The sequence below is a fragment of the Botrytis fragariae genome (genome assembly GCF_013461495.1).
Source record: "Botrytis fragariae strain BVB16 chromosome Unknown tig00000270, whole genome shotgun sequence".
Lineage (NCBI taxonomy): Eukaryota > Fungi > Ascomycota > Leotiomycetes > Helotiales > Sclerotiniaceae > Botrytis > Botrytis fragariae.
Genome location: NW_023501006.1, coordinates 318240 through 337432, shown reverse-complemented (window position 1 = coordinate 337432; position 19193 = coordinate 318240). Strand labels below are relative to the sequence as shown.

The 19193-nt window shown below is 42.5% G+C and overlaps 7 protein-coding genes across 7 annotated transcripts; 4 read left to right on the top strand and 3 right to left on the bottom strand.

The window, feature by feature from the left end:
• Positions 1-711: 711 nt before the first annotated feature.
• Positions 712-1566, top strand: Bfra_012275 (putative bap31 domain-containing protein; the record flags this gene model as incomplete). Its single annotated transcript, XM_037342592.1, has 4 exons — positions 712-732; positions 846-937; positions 992-1132; positions 1185-1566. The coding sequence occupies 4 exons, from the start codon at positions 712-714 to the stop codon at positions 1564-1566; spliced, it is 636 nt and encodes a 211-aa protein (XP_037187576.1).
• A 717-nt stretch (positions 1567-2283) lies between these two features.
• On the bottom strand, positions 2284-4690 carry Bfra_012274 (putative trna-dihydrouridine synthase 3 protein; the record flags this gene model as incomplete). Its single annotated transcript, XM_037342591.1, has 3 exons — positions 2284-2371; positions 2437-4323; positions 4413-4690. 3 exons carry the CDS (start codon positions 4688-4690, stop codon positions 2284-2286), a joined length of 2253 nt encoding a protein of 750 aa, XP_037187575.1.
• An 826-nt stretch (positions 4691-5516) lies between these two features.
• Bfra_012273 (putative rab9 effector protein with kelch motifs protein) lies at positions 5517-7073 on the top strand (the record flags this gene model as incomplete). Its single annotated transcript, XM_037342590.1, has 1 exon — positions 5517-7073. One exon carries the CDS (start codon positions 5517-5519, stop codon positions 7071-7073), a length of 1557 nt encoding a protein of 518 aa, XP_037187574.1.
• A 723-nt stretch (positions 7074-7796) lies between these two features.
• Bfra_012272 (uncharacterized protein) lies at positions 7797-8906 on the top strand (the record flags this gene model as incomplete). The annotated part of the gene is made up of 4 exons (XM_037342589.1): positions 7797-8056; positions 8231-8458; positions 8511-8641; positions 8707-8906. 4 exons carry the CDS (start codon positions 7797-7799, stop codon positions 8904-8906), a joined length of 819 nt encoding a protein of 272 aa, XP_037187573.1.
• Positions 8907-10270: 1364 nt separating this feature from the next.
• On the bottom strand, positions 10271-12401 carry Bfra_012271 (uncharacterized protein; the record flags this gene model as incomplete). Its single annotated transcript, XM_037342588.1, has 3 exons — positions 10271-11753; positions 11807-12142; positions 12193-12401. The coding sequence occupies 3 exons, from the start codon at positions 12399-12401 to the stop codon at positions 10271-10273; spliced, it is 2028 nt and encodes a 675-aa protein (XP_037187572.1).
• Positions 12402-14304: 1903 nt separating this feature from the next.
• On the bottom strand, positions 14305-15823 carry Bfra_012270 (putative glucose-inducible sam-dependent methyltransferase protein; the record flags this gene model as incomplete). The annotated part of the gene is made up of 4 exons (XM_037342587.1): positions 14305-14622; positions 14686-15341; positions 15417-15692; positions 15766-15823. The coding sequence occupies 4 exons, from the start codon at positions 15821-15823 to the stop codon at positions 14305-14307; spliced, it is 1308 nt and encodes a 435-aa protein (XP_037187571.1).
• Positions 15824-17183: 1360 nt separating this feature from the next.
• Bfra_012269 (putative tumor suppressor candidate 4 protein) lies at positions 17184-18530 on the top strand (the record flags this gene model as incomplete). The annotated part of the gene is made up of 3 exons (XM_037342586.1): positions 17184-17226; positions 17283-17720; positions 17779-18530. 3 exons carry the CDS (start codon positions 17184-17186, stop codon positions 18528-18530), a joined length of 1233 nt encoding a protein of 410 aa, XP_037187570.1.
• Between the last annotated feature and the right edge of the window lie 663 nt (positions 18531-19193).

Genomic DNA, 19193 nt, shown 5'->3' with positions numbered 1-19193 from the left:
AAGGTACATATGGATATTACGGATATTGGAATGAAGGCATATCAGGCATTTGATGACTGGGAAGAAAGGTACATATTGATATGCGGGCATGATACTTATCAAAGCTGGTAGCTTGCAGGTGGAGGGGTAATGAGAATAACCCAATGTTGGCTTTGGGAAGCTCAATGCACCAAAAAGTTCTGGGCACAAACAACAAGTCATTTGTTATCTCAATTTCTAATTAAGCTGCCTTTCTTGACAAAACTTGAGCTGAAAATATTCATGGCAAGAAGTAAATGCAGACAGTGAAAATCACGTGAGATTCATGTGGCTTACATTGTTCCAAGTTTAGCGTGGATTTTCCTTGGAAGCGAGAGCGCTCGGCTCTTCTCTCACCACAAAAATATCTGATGACGTTGAAGCTCCGAGCTACAGGATACATTAACCACTACTGTAACATACAGCTTGTTGACTTTTCATCAACACTTCCTTCTTCAACAACACACTCAACTTTCTTCTCCTCCACCACATCAAAAGATAATCTATATTACTGTGAGTTTTCTTCTTTGATCTTATCTTATCATAAGCTCAATGAAATAAATGCTTCGAGCTCAATACATTACATTACGAATGCACTACGAGAACCCTTTCGAACATTTACTGATATTTACATTGGAATAGGCCACGAATCAACAACAAAACACTTAATTTGGAGGAATCAACACCGAAAAGATGACACTCTATTACAGTCTTGTACGTTACCATCTTCTGCCATTCGACGATGAATTTCACGAACCCCTCAACCCAATATGCTGATCCGCAGCTCCCGCAAATTCAACAAAGCATGCTAACAATAATCCGTACAGGTCTTTGTGCTCCTTGTAGCAGAGATGGCACTTTTCATGCTTCTCATCGTGCCTCTGCCTTTCACCATCCGCAGAAAGATGTTTACTTTCATGTTCGTGTTTCCCCATTATTTTTCTTCCGCCTGCAGCTACTAATACCCCACTAGAAGCGAAAGTCGACTGGTAGCAAAATTACAGTATGGGATGAAGATTACGTTTATCTTCATCCTGATTCTGTTCCTCGACAGTGTGAACAGAGTATATCGGGTTCAAGTCGAGTTAGCAGAGGCCAACAAAAGTCAAGCTGGGTAGGTTTTCCTCTCCACTTTATCGGGCGGATCAAAAACTAACGATTAGCAGTAACCCTGTCCTCGGCCATGAACGCATGGAAGTACAAGCACGTAAATTCTATTCTCAACGTAACATGTACCTCTGCGGTTTCACGCTTTTCCTCTCCTTGATCCTCAACCGAACCTACACCATGATCCTCGAAGTTCTCCGCTTGGAAGAGAAGGTTAACCGTTACGAGGGTACCGGCAAGACCGGCGGAAAGGATTCTGACAAATTGGAGCGTGCCGGAAATGCTGGAGAAATTGGCAAGCTTAAGAACTTGTTGGCCCAAAAGGAGAGAGATATTGAGACACTCAAGGAACAATCCGCCAGAAACAAGCAGTTCTCTGATGACATTCTTGATAAAGCTCAAGCCGGTGAACCATCTGCTGGTAGCAGAAAGGAAAAATAAATTGATTTCTTAATGTGCCGGGCGCTTTGGCGAACTACATCGACGAATCAATACTAGGGAATGAATGAATGGAAAGAATGAATATGGTGGTGCCGGAGTGGACAATCTGGGGACGGAGCAGGGTAGGGAGTGAGGATGGAGTGTATTTGTTTTGATGGTTCATGGCGGGAAAAGTTGGCTTTCATGAGTTTTAGTGGCGTATCCATGAAAAAGGAAAATACAAATTTGATATGAATTAACACGATTGCTGGACATGACTTGTGTTAGGGTCTAATTTTGGGCCTGATCAGAGAAACAGACTTAAATGCTAAACACTCCCCATTCCAAAATTCCCATTCCAATCGCCCTTTTAGTTTTTCTTCAAATTGTTTATGACTCGCTCACTGGAGTCCTTAATACATCTCCCTTCGTCAAGGAACACACCCATGAGATTGACATTGTGCATGTGGGTGAAGATTCACCCAAGCAGTCACGAGTCAACAACCAAGCAGTATATCAGAATCCCATAGAATTACACTTGTGTTAATGCCGTTCAGAGGCTGGCTTCTATTCAGCCGCCTACTAGTTACCAAGTACTTTGCGTATGTATTTCCTAAAACGTATGCATTGCCCGCCCATGTATGATTTCATGTCTCCTCCCTAACAATATAACGTAACGCCTGATGGTATGCAAACTTTGGAACTTCTTCACTCCCACATGATTCTCATGTAAGTTGACTATCCTTCTGCTTCAATCTCATAACTGTTTGATTTATGCTTGGGCTGGAATTTGAAACCCTCATGTGCGGGACCGAGGAACATTTCACTGGTTATTTGGTTAGTATCATGATTGTTAGGAAAGAACGATATAATGAGAGAAATGAGACATACCTAATCTTCATCCAGTCCATATAATTATCACTAGCCAACAAGGTTTCCAAATCATTTCGGCCTCTATAAGCTGGTGGACGATCTTGCAAACTAGGTGGTAAATGTTCCAAGATACCTGCGGGAACATATCGATGAGCGAAACTCAACCATTCCAACAAGAATCGTCTAGTTTGACCAACACCAATCTCATCCGATCCCCAGGCCTCAAGTCCGTAACGGGTGAATTTTTCTACATATTGTAGACGTTCCGAGGCGGATTTATCGAGGACTTGTCCCTTTTCAATTTCTTCAAAGAGCCATGGCTTGATGAGTGCACCACGTGCTACCATGACGGAATCAACGCCTGCATTTTGGATGTGGTCGAGATAGTCAATGTGAGAATAACAATCACCGTTACCGATGAAGTGTATCTTTCCATCAGGGGCATTTGGTAATGTACGGGCATCTGGTTCCATGACTGTATCTGTCAAATCATCCTTCTTTTGGTTGTATGACTTGACGAGAGCCGCACATTCTGCGATATAGCTCCAATCGGCACTTTTGGTATATCTTTGTTGTCTACTACGACCGTGAAGAGTGATAGCAGCGCAACCAGGAGCACCAAGTCTTTCGCGTGATTCAACACCTCCAAATGCTAAACGTTCAATGGTCTTAAAAGCATTAGGCTTTCCGGTCATTGTACCCATTCGAATCTTGGCTGTTATAGGAACTTCTCCTGAAACCGCGTTCATACCTCGGATCATTTTCTCTAATTTTGATGGTGCATCGAGTAATGCTGAGCCGGCTCCTTGTCGATAAACAAGTTCAATAGGACATCCGCAATTCAAATCAATTACTCGCAAATGAGGCACGAATCGACTTAGAACTTCAGCAGCTTTAATTGCCATGAACGGTTTGCTAGCCGAAATCTGGGTGCCGAACTTCAAGTCTTTAGAGTTGTCGTATTTTTGAACAATAGAACTCCTATCTGCGTTGACTCGTGGTGGTGCGATTTCGCTCTTGTGTGCCTTCATTAATGCCCACTCTGATTTTTGACCTTGAAGCAAAGGTATCGACATTGCCATTTCCGAGTAAGTAAGTTGTGCACCAAGCTCCACACAGAGCCTGCGAAATGGGAGATTGCCTTGAGTTGTGAGCGGCGCAAGAACAGGTGTTTCGGGGCCAAAGTAAATTCGTCGCTTCTCAGATGGGAGGAATGGAGGCTCCACATATCGCGCTCGATTCACTTGCTTTTCTTCCTCAGTCTGATCCTTCTTCTGGTCCTTTCTCAGATTACTTTGTCTGTTGACTTCCTCTGAATTCTGATCCAACCATGTTGTGTAGAGATCGGATTTCTCCATGGGCGTCTTCTTTTTAGCCAGGTCAATCTTATCTTTAGTGCTGATCACATTCACGACGCTCCCCAACGCCTCTTCATACCCGAGTGTTGTGTCATCCATGCGATCTGAATCATCTATGAGGACCAACTCCATTCTACCATCCTCTCTTTGAATCTCTTTCGAGTGACTTCCTACAAAACGACACTTCCAGCCAGCCAAACATGTTCCATTGTCTTCCCAAACTGGACATTTTGAATTGAATGTAGTTAAATCCGCTCTCCTTCCTTCGGCCAAATACTTCCTAAGGTTGTGTTCGCATTTACAGCTATCTCCAAAACTGCATTCCTTTGGCGAGAATTCTGACGAATTCGATACGCTATTGCAAAGTTTGATCTTGTCACCCCAGGAACCAAACTGGCGATCCTTGTTTTGACCCTTTGCCTTCTTTTTCTTCTTGCCTCCATTGTCCCGATCATCCCCGTGGGTGTTTCCTTCTGCAGCATCGTCGTTTTCTGCAGGATTGCGACCATCAGTGGCCGATCGACTCCCGGCTGGCTGAATCAAATACCTAGAAACAATTTAGTAAGGATCGAATTAGAAGCGCAATTGAGTTATCGGCTCTAAAATATGGACGAATACGTATGATTGTTGACTTACTCGGCCTTGACAGGAGCAATGCCTCTGATTCTATCACGAGAATCTGTTGCAGTAGGTTTGTGATTTTGCTCTTCAATTCTGACTCTTTTTGCGGATGGTTCTCCATTGTCCACAGCATCCCCATTTGTGCCATTTCTCTCTACCTTCTCTGCCTTTGTGACTGCTGAATCTTCTGGAAGAATTGGTTGTGGTGGGTGTGCTTCCTCCAATTGTTCGCCATCCAATGGTCGTTTCAAGGACTGAGAAGGGTCCACTGGATTGGGGATTTCGTCGGCCATAGTAATTTTCAATTATCGAGAAACAGTTTGAACAGTTGGTAGATTCTTTCGATCAATCCCTCAAGTTGATATCGATGTGGGATGGAATTGGGATGTTGATGTCGAAAATGTTCCCGATTCGCCTTGTCAAAGAATGGCAATCGAGCAAAAAAATTGAGGGGAGCTTTATCTTAGCGTCTTTTCGAGATCTACAATTACCCTACCTATGTAAGAGTATTGCAGCCACAGATGTGTGGCTGAATGTCTAGACCGAATCAACAAGTGGCTGAAGCGTTCATGGCCAGCTAGTCGAGATTGGGCTTATTATTCTGAAACATAAGTCTGTTTCTGGATCCAGTCGTTGTCCCCGTTTCCTTCCCTCCCCACAGTTCAGTCAGTCCTTCATATGAATTCGATTTTATGATTGACTTGAGCAAATGTTATAACGTTCCATTGATATCATTGTCTTCTGCTGGGTAGAAGAGACAATCTCTATCTTCCAACACAGATCAGATAGATGGCTCTTCAATCGTGGCTATAACTAACCACCTCTTGCCGACATCTGTATTCGGTCAATCATTTCGTTCCATTCTGATATGCATAGACATATAGTAAATCTCCACTGCCAGTGAAGGACAGCTAATGAATCAGGGGAGAAGAACTCCATCTTTCCTGCGACATTCGAGACGTTTACTGCATATTAAACTTACTGTACTTAAATCCAACCGCAAAAAATCATCAGCCACGACTGAATCCCTTCAAATCTTAATTTTACTTCCCACACGTCGCATTTGCAAAACAATGAAAACCTCATTTTGTTGTTCAAGTAAAAAAAGGCGCATTTACAATGGCTGATTCTCCCAATGACAAGACTCGTCCCTCTTTGAAAACGAAACTCGTACGTTCACAGAAAATCATACAATTATCTCCAACAGAGACAAGACCTCAGGATATTCCTGAGGATTCCGAACCACCACCGCCATCTCGAGACAATGCGCCTCCTCCCCCTCGCAGTCATACCCCGGGACATCTATCAACTAAGAGTCAAGATAGGCGGAAGCAGAAATCTGATCTAGCTTTGCGCCAGAGATCACAGTCATTATCGCAAAAGGAATCCTCAGCTTCATCTATCAAAACAACGACCGAGAAACCACCCTCGCTACATCATGTTAGCAGTACACCAATTCCCTCGGAGAATCTTTTGTCACCATCCGATGATAGTAACCCAGTACCGCAGCTTCCCAAAGATGATACGCATAAACCCATTAATCTCCGTTCCACATCTGCCATAACACCGAAAGTACCTTCCTCCGCAAATTCGTCTTCTCCTGTACCGCCCGCACAGCGTCCGCCTCGTGGGCTTTCTATTCCGTATCCTTCATTGCCAGATCCTAAACTGGCACCCGATGTCCTTCCTGCGCCAGCATCAGGAATGTACTGGTCTCGCGCCCCTGTCTCGGGCTCGTCCCATACATCTTTGCGGGCACACACAACCACACTTATTGGTTCCAACATCTACGTTTTTGGCGGATGTGATGCACGTTCATGTTTCAATGAATTATATGTCTTAGATGCCGATGCTTTCTACTGGTCTACACCCTTTGTTTGCGGAGATATACCTGCTCCTTTACGAGCAATGACGTGTACAGCTGTGGGAAAAAAGCTGATAGTGTTTGGTGGTGGGGATGGACCTGCATACTACAATGACATATATGTACTCGACACATTAAATTTTCGATGGTCAAAACCGCGAATATCTGGGGAGAAGATACCAAGCAAACGAAGAGCTCACACGGCATGTTTATATAAGAATGGAATATATGTTTTTGGTGGCGGAGATGGGGTGCGGGCATTGAACGACGTGTGGAGGCTAGACGTTGCGGATACAAACAAAATGTCTTGGAAACTCGTTTCTGCTCCGACGCCATCATCTGTCGATGATAGAACTAAGCCAAAAGCTCGCGGGTATCATACGGCCAATATTGTTGGATCTAAGCTTATTATATTTGGTGGATCAGATGGTGGGGAATGTTTCCGAGATGTATGGGTATTCGATATTGAGACGTCGACTTTCTCTCCGGTCAATATTTCGCTTTCATATCCGCGATTGAGCCATACTGCTACTATTGTAGGAAGCTATCTGTTTGTGATAGGTGGACACGACGGCGTTGAATACTCAAATGAAGTGCTACTCCTAAATCTTGTCACCATGGCTTGGGATAAACGGAAAGTCTACGGAGAGCCCATCAAAGCTCGCGGCTACCATGGAACAGTACTTCACGATAGCAGACTTATGGTAATAGGAGGCTTTGATGGGGGAGATGTGTTCGGAGATGTATGGTTGTTAGAGCTGGCGGTGCATGCGTATTATAGTCAAATTAGTCATTTTAGCATCGATGTTTAGCGATAGAGTTGGGAAGGAGGAGCGGAAAGGAAAAGGTGTTTGTGGTTTTGTCTTTATCTTGCGAGCGTACGAACGATGTCATGAAATCCGTATGATTAATATAATACCATGGTTATCGATCATTACTTTCTCCACTTCGAAAATGCCGTATTCATCTATGCTTCAAAAAAATTCTAAGATGGACAATTTTCTCGAATCCTGATTTCTTAGCCTCAATATAATGTTTGTGCAATACATCTGGAGTTACACATGAATTAATCCGTTTGAAGCCTTCTAGGCAATTTTAAATGGTGATGTTTTGACGGAGGAGAAAGCATGCAGGTCGCCACATTCCGGTAATCAAAAATTTCAAACGTTCTTCCGAAGCCTTGTAGACAACTTAAATGGTGATGTATTTAAGGAGACACGATGCAGGTTGCCAGGTTCCTGCCAAATGAAAGGCTTCAGACGCACATCTGGTCTGAATCTATTACCTTTATCGTACTGTTGCGTATTTCATTATGCACGTCTGTTTCGCAAACTCTCGTGGAGTGCTTTTTGGATGAGAAGGTGCGCAGTTCGCCAATCATTCCTGGAGCTTAAAGAGAGCAGCCTGGCAAGACCTCATTAAATTTCAATACAAACACGAGTTTACATTGATTTTCTGCTTTTTTCCATAGTCTATCTAAATACCACTCCTAGCATTCCTTCGTGATATTACCAAAGAAGTCTGAGCTGTTTAGGATGGCTATTCTGAAATCTGTTCCTGGCATTGAAGTCAGTATCTGTGTTGACAATGAACCGCTAATCGAACACACCGATCGAAACGCGAAGGCCGAGCAGAGTACCGTCTTGAAATATGTCGAGGTGGTGCCAGACAAGGAATTCACAATCAGAATCACTACTGATAAAAGCTTTAAATGGACTAGTCCGTACATTGTTCTAGACATAATGGTTGATGGTATGGAAATCAGAACCCTTCCGATTGGCCGCCAGGAGTTCGAGTAAGACTGCCAAGCGTCTTCATCACACGTTCACGAGTGTATTGGCTCGTACGGGATCGAAAATGAACAGGAGGTAGTTAGCCCTTTCAGATTCTCAAAGCTATCTGTGTGTAAGCATTTCTTCCAATGCCTCCCATTGATATGTCTCCTGCTGAAAACATTAAAAGCCCACAGCGAGGAATTAAGAGACGAGATCGAAGATGATTTATCGCGCTTCAAGAAGACGGGCGAAGTAAAAGTCGGCCTTTATCGGGCAAAGTCTGTCAGAAAGCTGTCGGCAACCCAAGCGCGCAAGCATTGCCCGAATTTTTGGAAGCAACCTGAGTTGAACGATCACTTGATCAAAGACGTTCATTGGGACGCGATCAGTGGACGTTTGGAAAGCCAGTCCCATATTGCAACGTTAGTACACGCATGAGCAGTGCTCTAGACTTCATTGCTAAACAGTCCTTAGCTTGGGACCTGCTAAGCCCGCCGTTGAAGATCCATGCATCAGGGCTGTGTACGACGTGAAATATATGGATTTCGATCGATCTAGGTCCGTTAAACCCCAGGGAGTCTTCAAGTTGAGATATCGATCTAAAGGTGCAGTTTTCTCTATGGCCCCTCCACAAATGTTCTACAACTCATTGGTTCATAACCTCTCGTAGAATCTCTTAAAGCCCTTCTTGTTATCCGCTGGGATGATGCAGCAATCAAGAGGGAGCCTATGATCAAGATCGAAAGCGACGACGAAGACATGGTCGAAGATGTGGCTGAATCGGTCATCAAGCGAGAACGCGATGAAGATTTGATCGAGTCATCTATGCCTGCTAACAAAAGAGCTCGATCGAGAAGAAGTAAAAAGTAGTCAATACATAGCGATCAGTTGTATCAAGATGTGAGAATTGCGGGGCATGAAAGCTTAGCAATAGCTCTGCCTCGTTTTCTGTCTTGAAGTAGGATTTCCTTTGACGAAAAGGCTATACATAGGTATCAGCAAAAGACATTGCTAAAGCAGTATTCATCCCATTTAAATTCATATCTTTCATCTGTCAATAACAAACCTTCCTCAACATCCTGGAAGAGGTCCACCTACAATCCTCATCCCCATCTACATCCCCGCACTTCATATCGATACTGTTCAACACTCCACGAGCGTAATAGGATATTTAAATTTACCCTATATAAACCCCAGAGAAATACACGAGATATCAAGTAAGCAAAAAAATTAACATCATCCCAATCTACAAGCTGATATGGATCTCCATATAATATCGATTAAAGTGAACATAAAAGTTGACCTACATACAATGCATCTCAGAATATCACATCACTAGCCAAGATTTCATCAATATCGCATTCCCTTTTGAATAATGAAGATATCACTCTTAGTTTCACTGTGAGTGACTTTGTCAAGTATCTCGATGTGCGAATAAGCTTTAGGTATGCTTGTAGGCTTATTCAGGGGTAATGGCCGTGCACAGTGAGATGCCTCGTTTATTATTCCTTCTTACCCAACGAATATTATAACGTCACTAAATATTTGAATCACTAAGAACATGCATACCTTTGAATACATCACCTTTAATCACAAGACATTGGCATTCATGTTTAAAATTGGATCATAAATAAGTAAAAGTCAATTGACTCCCTGTCGATCCAAATAGCAATCTTTCCAACGAGGGTCTCATGAGATCATTGAGTAAATGGATACCTTCTATCTACTATCACAGATAATAATACCTGGTAAGCTCCACTGCCGTAGTTCTTCATTGAATCCCACCACAAAAAGAATATCTTAACCCAACCATTGAAAAATCTTCGAACTCCTTGCTGAAAGACATAATGCATGAGTTCCAACTCAGCCCCCAAATATATTATGAAATGATACTCTTCCAAGCACCATGTTATCCAACCATACTATCCAATTATTTCCTGAATAAATTCCTCTTATTGTAACATCCTCAATTCTATCCATGATACCCAAACTCGACCTAAATATCTATATGCTCGTCTTTCATACCCCCCACCCCCAATCGTAATAATGTTTTGACACAACCAATGTAATGGATGGCACTGGTCATACTGCGTGCCAATTAAATTTAATTCCACCAAGAGTCTCTAGTGGAATAAAATGGTAGTAGCACTGCGAATGAAAATGAATAGGCGAGCTTAGTGACTTCGATAAGAGAAATAGGGTTCATAATGCTTCGAATCATATTGATCCGTCTCTCACATCTGACCAATCAAATAGACATGGTCCGCTTGAATAACATCATCTGACATCTCGTGAAAACTCGTGCTCAGCTCGTAGTATATATCATCAAAATGATCCGAAAGGCCTAGGAAATCTTCCTCGCTGAGAGAATCATCCTCTGTGCCATTGCAGTTTCTGGCCGTAGTTCCATCTTCTTGATGAGGAAATATCTCAACTGACTCGTGGAAAATTTCATGCGACTTCAAATTTGGCATTCCATGGGGTGAGTCGTCGATTTTGGTGCTTGTTGAACAATCCGAATCGACGGCCAAGTTCGTAGAAATGGGAGACAATTCAGCTTCATCTGAAATGTGTGTAGCTGAGTCAGTCTCAGCAACTACAACAGCATCTGAAGTGATGTCGAGAGCAATAGCAGAGGAGTCAATCGGACTACCACTTGAAGCAGCAATAAAAAGCTCTTGAGTATTGTCTGGTTGTTGTTCAGACAATCCCTGATCATGTTTTGCATTTTGGTCATTAGACTTTGGTTGCCTAGAGCAATCGCTATCCTCGCTATTGTGCTTTTTCTTGTGCCTCTCACAGCTTTCATCAGAATTGATATCGAATATCTCGGCCTCGTCAATACTTCTTTTCTTGCCCTTTTCTGCGCTGTCAGATAGTTGTGACTCTTGAGACATGATTCTAACTTGATGGGTAAGGCCTCCTTGTGTTTCAAGGTCGTCTGACTTAGATTGGTTGTCAAGAAGCTCAATGAAACCATTACTTGAGCCACTAGTATCACTAGGACTGCTGAATATGGATTGTGCAAGACTAAGGGCTGGAATGTTGGCGAAGTTGGAATCATTCATTGTGGCTTGTGAGAGACCATGAGGTCTTTGAGGCATAACTTCCATACCGTCCAAATCGATGTTTGATGGTGGGAAGGGATATTCGATACTGTATTGTTGTTGTTGAGAGTACTGATTTGTATATGGCAATCCATTTTGTGAAACCGTTTCCCCATCAAATTCTCTAATTTGTGGTACTATGCATGCATCGAACTGGCCATACGAAGGCGTATCATATGGGTAAGAAGAGTTTCCAACATCAAAAGGGCCTGTTGGCATTTGCATTCCATTTATACCTAGACCTGGTAAGCCTTGTGCATATTTCCCGTAATTTGTTGCGTATGGCGAATCTATAGGCGTTACATGGCCGTAAGACTGAATTTGGTGCGTGTCTGGACCCATTTGATTCCCATAAAATTGATACATAGTACCCGATAGTGCGTGCTGGGAATACCCTGGAATCCCACCGCCATTATGCATGTAAGCATTCATTCCCTGACTGTTGCCCATTGGTTGTCTCGTTGAAGATGAAACCTCTACACCAGGATACCACAATGGATTCGATCTAGTCGTTACGGGGTGTACCTGTTTAGGTTGTTGTTGATGACTTCCAGTTCCAAGTGAGCTACTTCCATGTTGTTGTTGTTGGTTGATATTAGCTAGCAGAACACTGTGTTAAAGTTAGTTTAATATGTGAACTCTGTTTAGTAAGACAGCACATACGTATTTTCATGCTCTCGTCCATATGATTTAGCGAATGGTCCATTTGCACTCATGCTCATGGTGTGAGATCTATTGGGAGTAAATTGACCAGCTTCACTCCTGTTCCAATTACCGCTTCTTCTAGGTTGTGGCTGAGTGAGAGGACTCCCCATTGGCATTGGTGACATCACGTTCGAACTAGTATTACTAGAGCTCCCTGGGGAACATCGTCTTTGGGGGGCTATAGTGTCATTCCGCGGATTCTCAAGTATGTTTCCACTTGTGCTATCTTGAGCTCGAGAAACTGAACTGCGTAGTCGCTCAATGATTTCTAGAACTTCTGAAGAGGGTTGTGCCCTAAGAAATTAGAGGATGGTACACGTGAAGGTGAATTGATAGAGACTTACTCCGGTTTCTGAGTACGAGCATATCTAACGCTCGCCGCATTAGGTGTATGACGCAAGTCCTTAACATTCTTCTTGCAGAGAAGTCCTATTGCTTCATCCGTAAAGAACCTGCCTGGTTTGCTTTTTTGGGCGGAAGGCGGTGAGGGGATTTTGGATGCCAGGAGAACAAACCAAATCCCGTCTTCAGTCCATGTTTTCACACCTACCATCTTGCCAGTTGACAACCGATGATGTTTAAATCCAGAGGTCAAGTTTCAAATCGTGAGATGTAGACGTATCCGCTTCAACTTTTCTGAATGGTGAAAGCTGTTCAAGGTAAGTTAGCGCATACACTGGACAAATGTAAACAGGCAACAAATATTCCAGTACCTCTTTTTTCCTTCTGGGGTTTGACATCTCTAGTCGACTCACCACTGCTTTGATCGATTTTATAGGATCAGATTACGAGTATCCGTTTATTATCGTTGCTGTTCACGATCTTGTAAAACCTCTCGAGATAGAAAAGAACAATGAAGATGATATTATGAGTTGGCGGGAGCTCAGTGAAAGCCAGGCCTGTATGCGATGTATTTCCTCTTATCCACCTCTAGATCCTCTAGATGATCATTCAAGCCAGAAGTTTTGTACCGAGGAAGTTTGTGGCTTGGTATTAGGTCCTTGTCGAAAATATTTTGAAGAGTGCTTGACAAAGTGAATTTGGTCTCAAGTTTCCAAAGATAATGTTAGGGATCGAAGAGGCGTATTGTATGTAGTAATATTGACTGTAAGGATGAAAGAGAAGAGTTTTCGAAGGTTCGATTTGGAGGAGTTTAAATATGAGAAGATTGATGGAAGAAGTGGTATTCGCGGGACATTCACAGCAATAGACGTAACCGAAAGCCAGTTTTCGTGGATTATTCAAATATTGAATGCTAAAAAACTGAGAAAATGTAAGTGATGATTCCAATATCGTTGAATGTAAAAGTGATTGTAAATTTTTGGATATAATGTTTCCCGAACTTTGCGAAACCGAAGTTGGGGGCGTAAAACACTTTGAGATGTCGATTAGGGCGATAGTGATCGCGGCTTCCTCCTGTATCTTTGCCGCAAAGCTTAGAAGAAAGTTGTAGTTGTGTGGATCCAGGAAAGAGGAGAGGGTATGATAGAAGACTCCAGGTCGGAAATGCCAGATTTCTTAATGCCTTGATATGCGGTTTGATGTAGAATTATTGGTTGGGGCGAGCGCGTCAAAGTAATAGATGATAATATCTAAAAAAGAAGTGCAAGAAATGTATGATATAAGAGATCAAAGTAGGATACTCGGCGTCTAATAACGGGAGTCAATATAGAAGGTATTTCGCAAGAGTTTTAAAGCCACAAGTAGACCTTCCCAGCTTATGGGAATGTACCCAAGAGATAGAAAGGAAGTTGCGGCTTGGAGGGTTGATGGATAAGAGGATGGAGAGTAAAGGAAGAGTCTTCCATGGAATGTCTTTTATGTTTAAATATAACAGAAGTGAATTATCCTGAAAAAAAACTAGAACCAGTAGATGATCTAAAATTTCAATTCACCCACACTTAATTCGGATGGCTTCTTATTCTGAGCCTTTCACGTTCAGACGTGATATATGATACTGGTAAGAATGGAGGCTCCGATAGTGGTTAGCTTGGGCACATTGGCAGTTTCATGATCCGTGGATGTTGAACTAAACTTTTGCTCTTTCTGTATGATGCTGTACATTCTTATTCTCATTTTTTAACTGGCAAAATAATTCCATCTTCCATCATCTATCAAGTGAAGAACTGGAAGAGATGCCTTGAACGCTTACATCATAGTATAGTACGTGAAATCACGAGGCTATATTTTAGTGGACAGTGACAGGGAAAGTTGCTGAGAATGGGAATACAATTTATCTATGATTGAAGAACGCATATCTGAATATCAAGAACAAGAATTTGAGGGGGATGGGGGCGGAATGGAGCAAATTTGAATCAATCTACAAAGCACATTGATTGTGCATGGTTTTACCATCATCATGCCAGTCACATAACTTTTGCTTTGCTACTATAAGATTCACAATTCATCTCATTTACGAAGAAGTCGAGGACATTAGCAGTTTGATAGATATAAAATCAAAGACATTTAGGAATAGATGCCGTTAAATCGTGCTTCCAGATGCCCCACCAGCAGTGTACGCCATCATCATCGTCATCTCGTTCTGAATCCTCCCAATCGTCGAAGCAGCGTTCTTTACCACTAGCCACTAATTGGTATCCTTCAATGGACATCAGTTCCTCAAAGTTATTCTTCATCGCCTTTGTTGCATTGTCTCTTAGCGGCACTGATACCAACACGCGACTGTCTTCACTATTCTTGAGGAACTTCGGGATAACTCCAGCAAGAAGAGGAGGGTGGTGAGAATCATAAAAGGGATCGGCAACAAGAATTATCTATGAATGTGATTAGATACTTGATTCATAGAAGGGAAAATATGCGAAGGATGTTCATCATACCTCAAACTTATCATTTGGGTTTTGACTAAACACCACGGAGTGTTTTGCGTCACTCCAATCTAGGATTGCTGCACTTGCTTTATCTTCAGAAGTGTGGCCGAAACCATTTTTCTTGAGATTAACATCCAGGTTTGGAACGATGTCAGGAAGATCAGTCAAGACGGTGGTCTTGTTCCAGAGCATAGTTGCTGTCAATCCAAGAAGTCCAGTACCAGCACCAAGCTCTAGGATTTTCCCTTCGTTGCTGGCATCCTGTCTCGAGAAGTCTCCTTGATACATCAGATCCCTTTCCACGCTCGAGTTACTGGCCTTCATAGTGTCTCCTACTATCACGGTATTGCCACTCATTCTCGTGGTGCCGTTCAATGTTTCGTCGCACCCCATGGTCAACTGAATCTCTACTGTTGACTCACTTTCCACAGTTTGACTATTTTGTAAAGTTGCAAGCTCTTGCCCAGTCAAATCACTGTTGGAAAGTACACCGCTAAAATAGAGGGTTCCTAGCTCTTCCAACTTCTTGGCCATTACGAAGGAAGTACCCCATGTTTTGAGACCCAAACTATCACCAGTGAGTGGAGGTTCACACAGTTCAATGATGAGGTCTTCTGAATTTCCAGATGTCGGAATGACCCAAGTGCGGATCATCTCTGGCATTGCTACATTCAGTCAGATGATTTCTTGATTGTGGTGTGAATCCCAAGTTCAAGCATCTAAGAAATTAGATTTCTTACCTGAACGTCCACAACGTTCGGCCAGTCTCTTACTAGCAAGCTCATGGATAGTTTCACATTGTTGTTCCCATTCCTCTTCAGATACTCCTATGGACAACCAATCAAGTTCGCTTCCAATGATTTTGGTCAGGTAACGAGATATGCCTTGAGCGTCGTCAGATTCTTGAGACCTCCTGGATTTTGAATTCCAAGAAGGCGGTGGAAGTTTTAGTAGTTCTAATACCTGCAAAAGTTCCAAGAATGATGGGCGTTTATAAAGTTGTGGGAGATCCAAAGCTATAGCAATGGTATCGTGTTAGCAACAATTTAAGTCATGAAACATCTGAAAATGGTTGAATAACAAACTGACAGTGAATAGGCTTATTTTCGTTGGTGGCCAGGCCATCTAGTGACTCATTAGAGGGCATGTTGAGTGTAGCAAGTGACTACGATAGTCAAAATTACCAACACACAACTTGCTGGATATAGGTCCGTTTGCAGAAAATGAGAGTTTAGGAGAGAACGATTAATATAACCTTGTTATATTTAAAGATCAGCTTCAAGGGGTATAGAAGTGATAGTGCCTGATCGAGGTAAGAGAACGCAATAACTTAAGTTCTATTCACCCTCCCAGATGGAGTTCTCTCTTATCACCGTCAAAGAGCTCTGCTTATCTCGAACCCCTTTTATACGCGACGAAATGGTCAGAGAACAGCGATTCTCAAGAGTTTCTGACAAGTCAAAACCACAAATCAAAAAGTGGAGAACTTGTTGCTTTTATCAATTTCGAATGAAAGTGAGCTGTATGTAAGTACTACTGCACTTTTGTACAGTCTCACCAAATCAGACCCGCATCTTGACCAAAGCTTTAACGATTAGATGAAATTTGTATGAGAAGAAAGATCTTTGATAGAATTCCCTAGCAACGATTGAAAGAGTGAATGAGAGAGAGGAAGAACGGAAGGAAGAAAAGATTTGCTGAAATGCTTCTGTTTTCTGACAAAGTGTGGGTCGTTTAATCCCTTTTCAGTTAAACCTTACTGTTTCCCTAGTACCTACTACTCCGTACTTTAATCGAATATCTGACCGAAGGATCCAGATCTTTCAATTGGCCTGTGGTTCACCGATATCTCTGGTGCAGCAAAGTTTCTCTCTACGTAAGCGAAGTAACAGATAAGGATTTGGCCACCTCAATACCTATTACCAGAAATCAAAAGACATCAGACATTAACCATAAATGATGAAGATACAAATTATCGCATTGAAAAGAAACTTGGTCAAGATTTCATTCCAAAATTTAGAGAAGCAGCGTGCTTCGCTAATCAAAGCCTCTGAAACATGTGAATCCCTACAGAACACTAACAAGCTTGAGGGAAGTCCCTTATCTCTTGAAAATCAGGTTCGCAGGCTCGTCCGCCTGTCAATGATAGAAGCACCTGGGGATGAAACTCATATAATTCACTAAGACTGTTCAAAGTGATATTAAATTACCTAGGTAGACTCACAACAAATAGATGAAAGACGCTCATAAGTAGTGGTAAGCACAGCAATAGAGACATAGAGACATGATGAAGCAGTGATATTACGGTTCAGAGATGATGACTAATCACACACGGGTATATTGAGTCAGTCACGAGACATGTGGCTGAAATTGCCCCAATTGGTTCAAATGACTTAACGTCACTCGAACGAAATTCGATCTTCAGGATGAAATCTAGACCACAAGGGAAGACTTCACAGTGAGAGATATCATCTGGTTCTTCCTAGCGATACTCACTAGAACTCACCATGATTGAGGGAATATTCTTTGCTCGTTTCCTTCCCCAGAAAGGTACATGCATACATGTATCTACCTTCAATACATACATTCACTAATATCTTTGCCAGGTACCAAAGTCGTCCATCAAAGTCCTCCAGGATGTATTGTCCCCGAACCTGATGTAGACAAACCACGTCTGTTCGACTTTGAAAAGCTGGCCGAATATATCATTCCCCGTCAAGCATTTTGCAATCGTCATGTTACAGTATGTGATCCCGAGAACAAATATCGCATTTTAGGCCACCCGGTTTGTATCAAAAATGAAAAATATGAACGCAATGAATTTATGTTCAATTTTTGCATCGTGACCAGAGTTGAGGTGGATAAGATTCCTTATGAAGCTGTGGTTAAACGTTTGGCATCAACATTTACGGAAATGGAAATTCAGAATGAGTATTTGAGTCAGGAGGGTACATTTTCATGTCAAGATCGAAGGTCTATAGCTGCGTTGTTGGAGATCATTAAGGAGGATTTGAATAATTACAATGAGTGCATGATTCCTGTTGGTATGTATCCTACGGGCCACCTAAGTTTGTGAGGCCTGTGAACTAACAATCCATGTAGATGATGCAAACACTATTAACATGAAGCTTTTCCCCATTCACAGACATCCACCCCCCATAAAAGCATGGCACGTTCCAATCTCCAAGATCAAATTTGCCGAAATCGTCGACGACACCTGGGATCTCACCATGAGAAAAGTAATCAAGCACATTGACGGCATCAAGGACGTCCGAAGAATCGCTCACGACGCGAATGTTGCTATGGATCTCACTAAAATAGCCTTGCAGCATCTTCTCTACTATGATTCCATTCTTATGCTCGATATTTTTCTCTTCAGCAACATCTACGCACCCACATCTGAAATGAACGATTTTGTAGCTGATAAAGATGGCATGCAAGATGAATGCGCAAATTACGTATACATCAATGGTCCTCGCCTCACAAATTTTCTACTCTATCGACTCTTCACCACTCTTTGTACCTCAAGGACGCTCAAGGAATGGCTCAAATTACACATGGACCAAGGCCTCAACGTCCTCAATTATATCGATGTCCGTCGTTTCATTCAATTCGGTGTCATAAAAGGCCTCATCTATCGCGTACATAGGTATGCAGTGTCTTCCATGTATTTGACATCGATCGCCTCTAGACAAGCAATTCATATGGATAGAAGAGATGATGCGCTGCGGAAATACACCGACGGGTGTCATTGTTTTGACCAAATAACCACGGTGCTGAATATTGGAGAAGCGAAAATTATGGAACGACTGCGCAAATTTCCAAAGGGAGATGTGGAGGTTATTTATCGATGAGACTGCATCGATATTTCGATCATCTCACATTCAATACACGAAAATCAGAATCTCTCACGCGTAGCCTGGTGGTCATAACATCTTCTCAAACATTTCATTCGCAACTATCCATCCATCCAATAATGCAATAATCTGCCACAGGAAAAGCGCAAATACCTCTCTCACGTACCAAAATAACCACATTCACTCAGACAATCTAGCGGAACCCAGGGGTCATTTCCCCCACAATACTCCCACCTAAAGTATCGCGCTTCATCATTGTTGAATCGTCCATAGTATACAAGGGACGAAAGCATCATGATGAAAGATCACCGCCACAAACAAATAGTGCATGAGATTCAGCTGTGCTATATCATTATCACCCCTTCCCGTATCATTGTGCCTGAAAAAACGGGACAAGCCATACCTCAATTCTATACAGCAATTGCCCAAGAGCTTTCCTCAATACAGAATCAGAAGACCTCTCTACATTCATCTACTGATGTTTCGGCACGGGGCGAAGACTGGATGGAAGATTATTCTACGCGGGGCGATGAAAAGAGGAAGGGTCCACCACCGAGGACAGCTAAATGAGATCGAGGATATAGCTCTCCCGCAGGAATTGATAATGAAATAAATTCCCAGAAACCCCACGCAGGATGTACACGCACAATTTCGAACGCC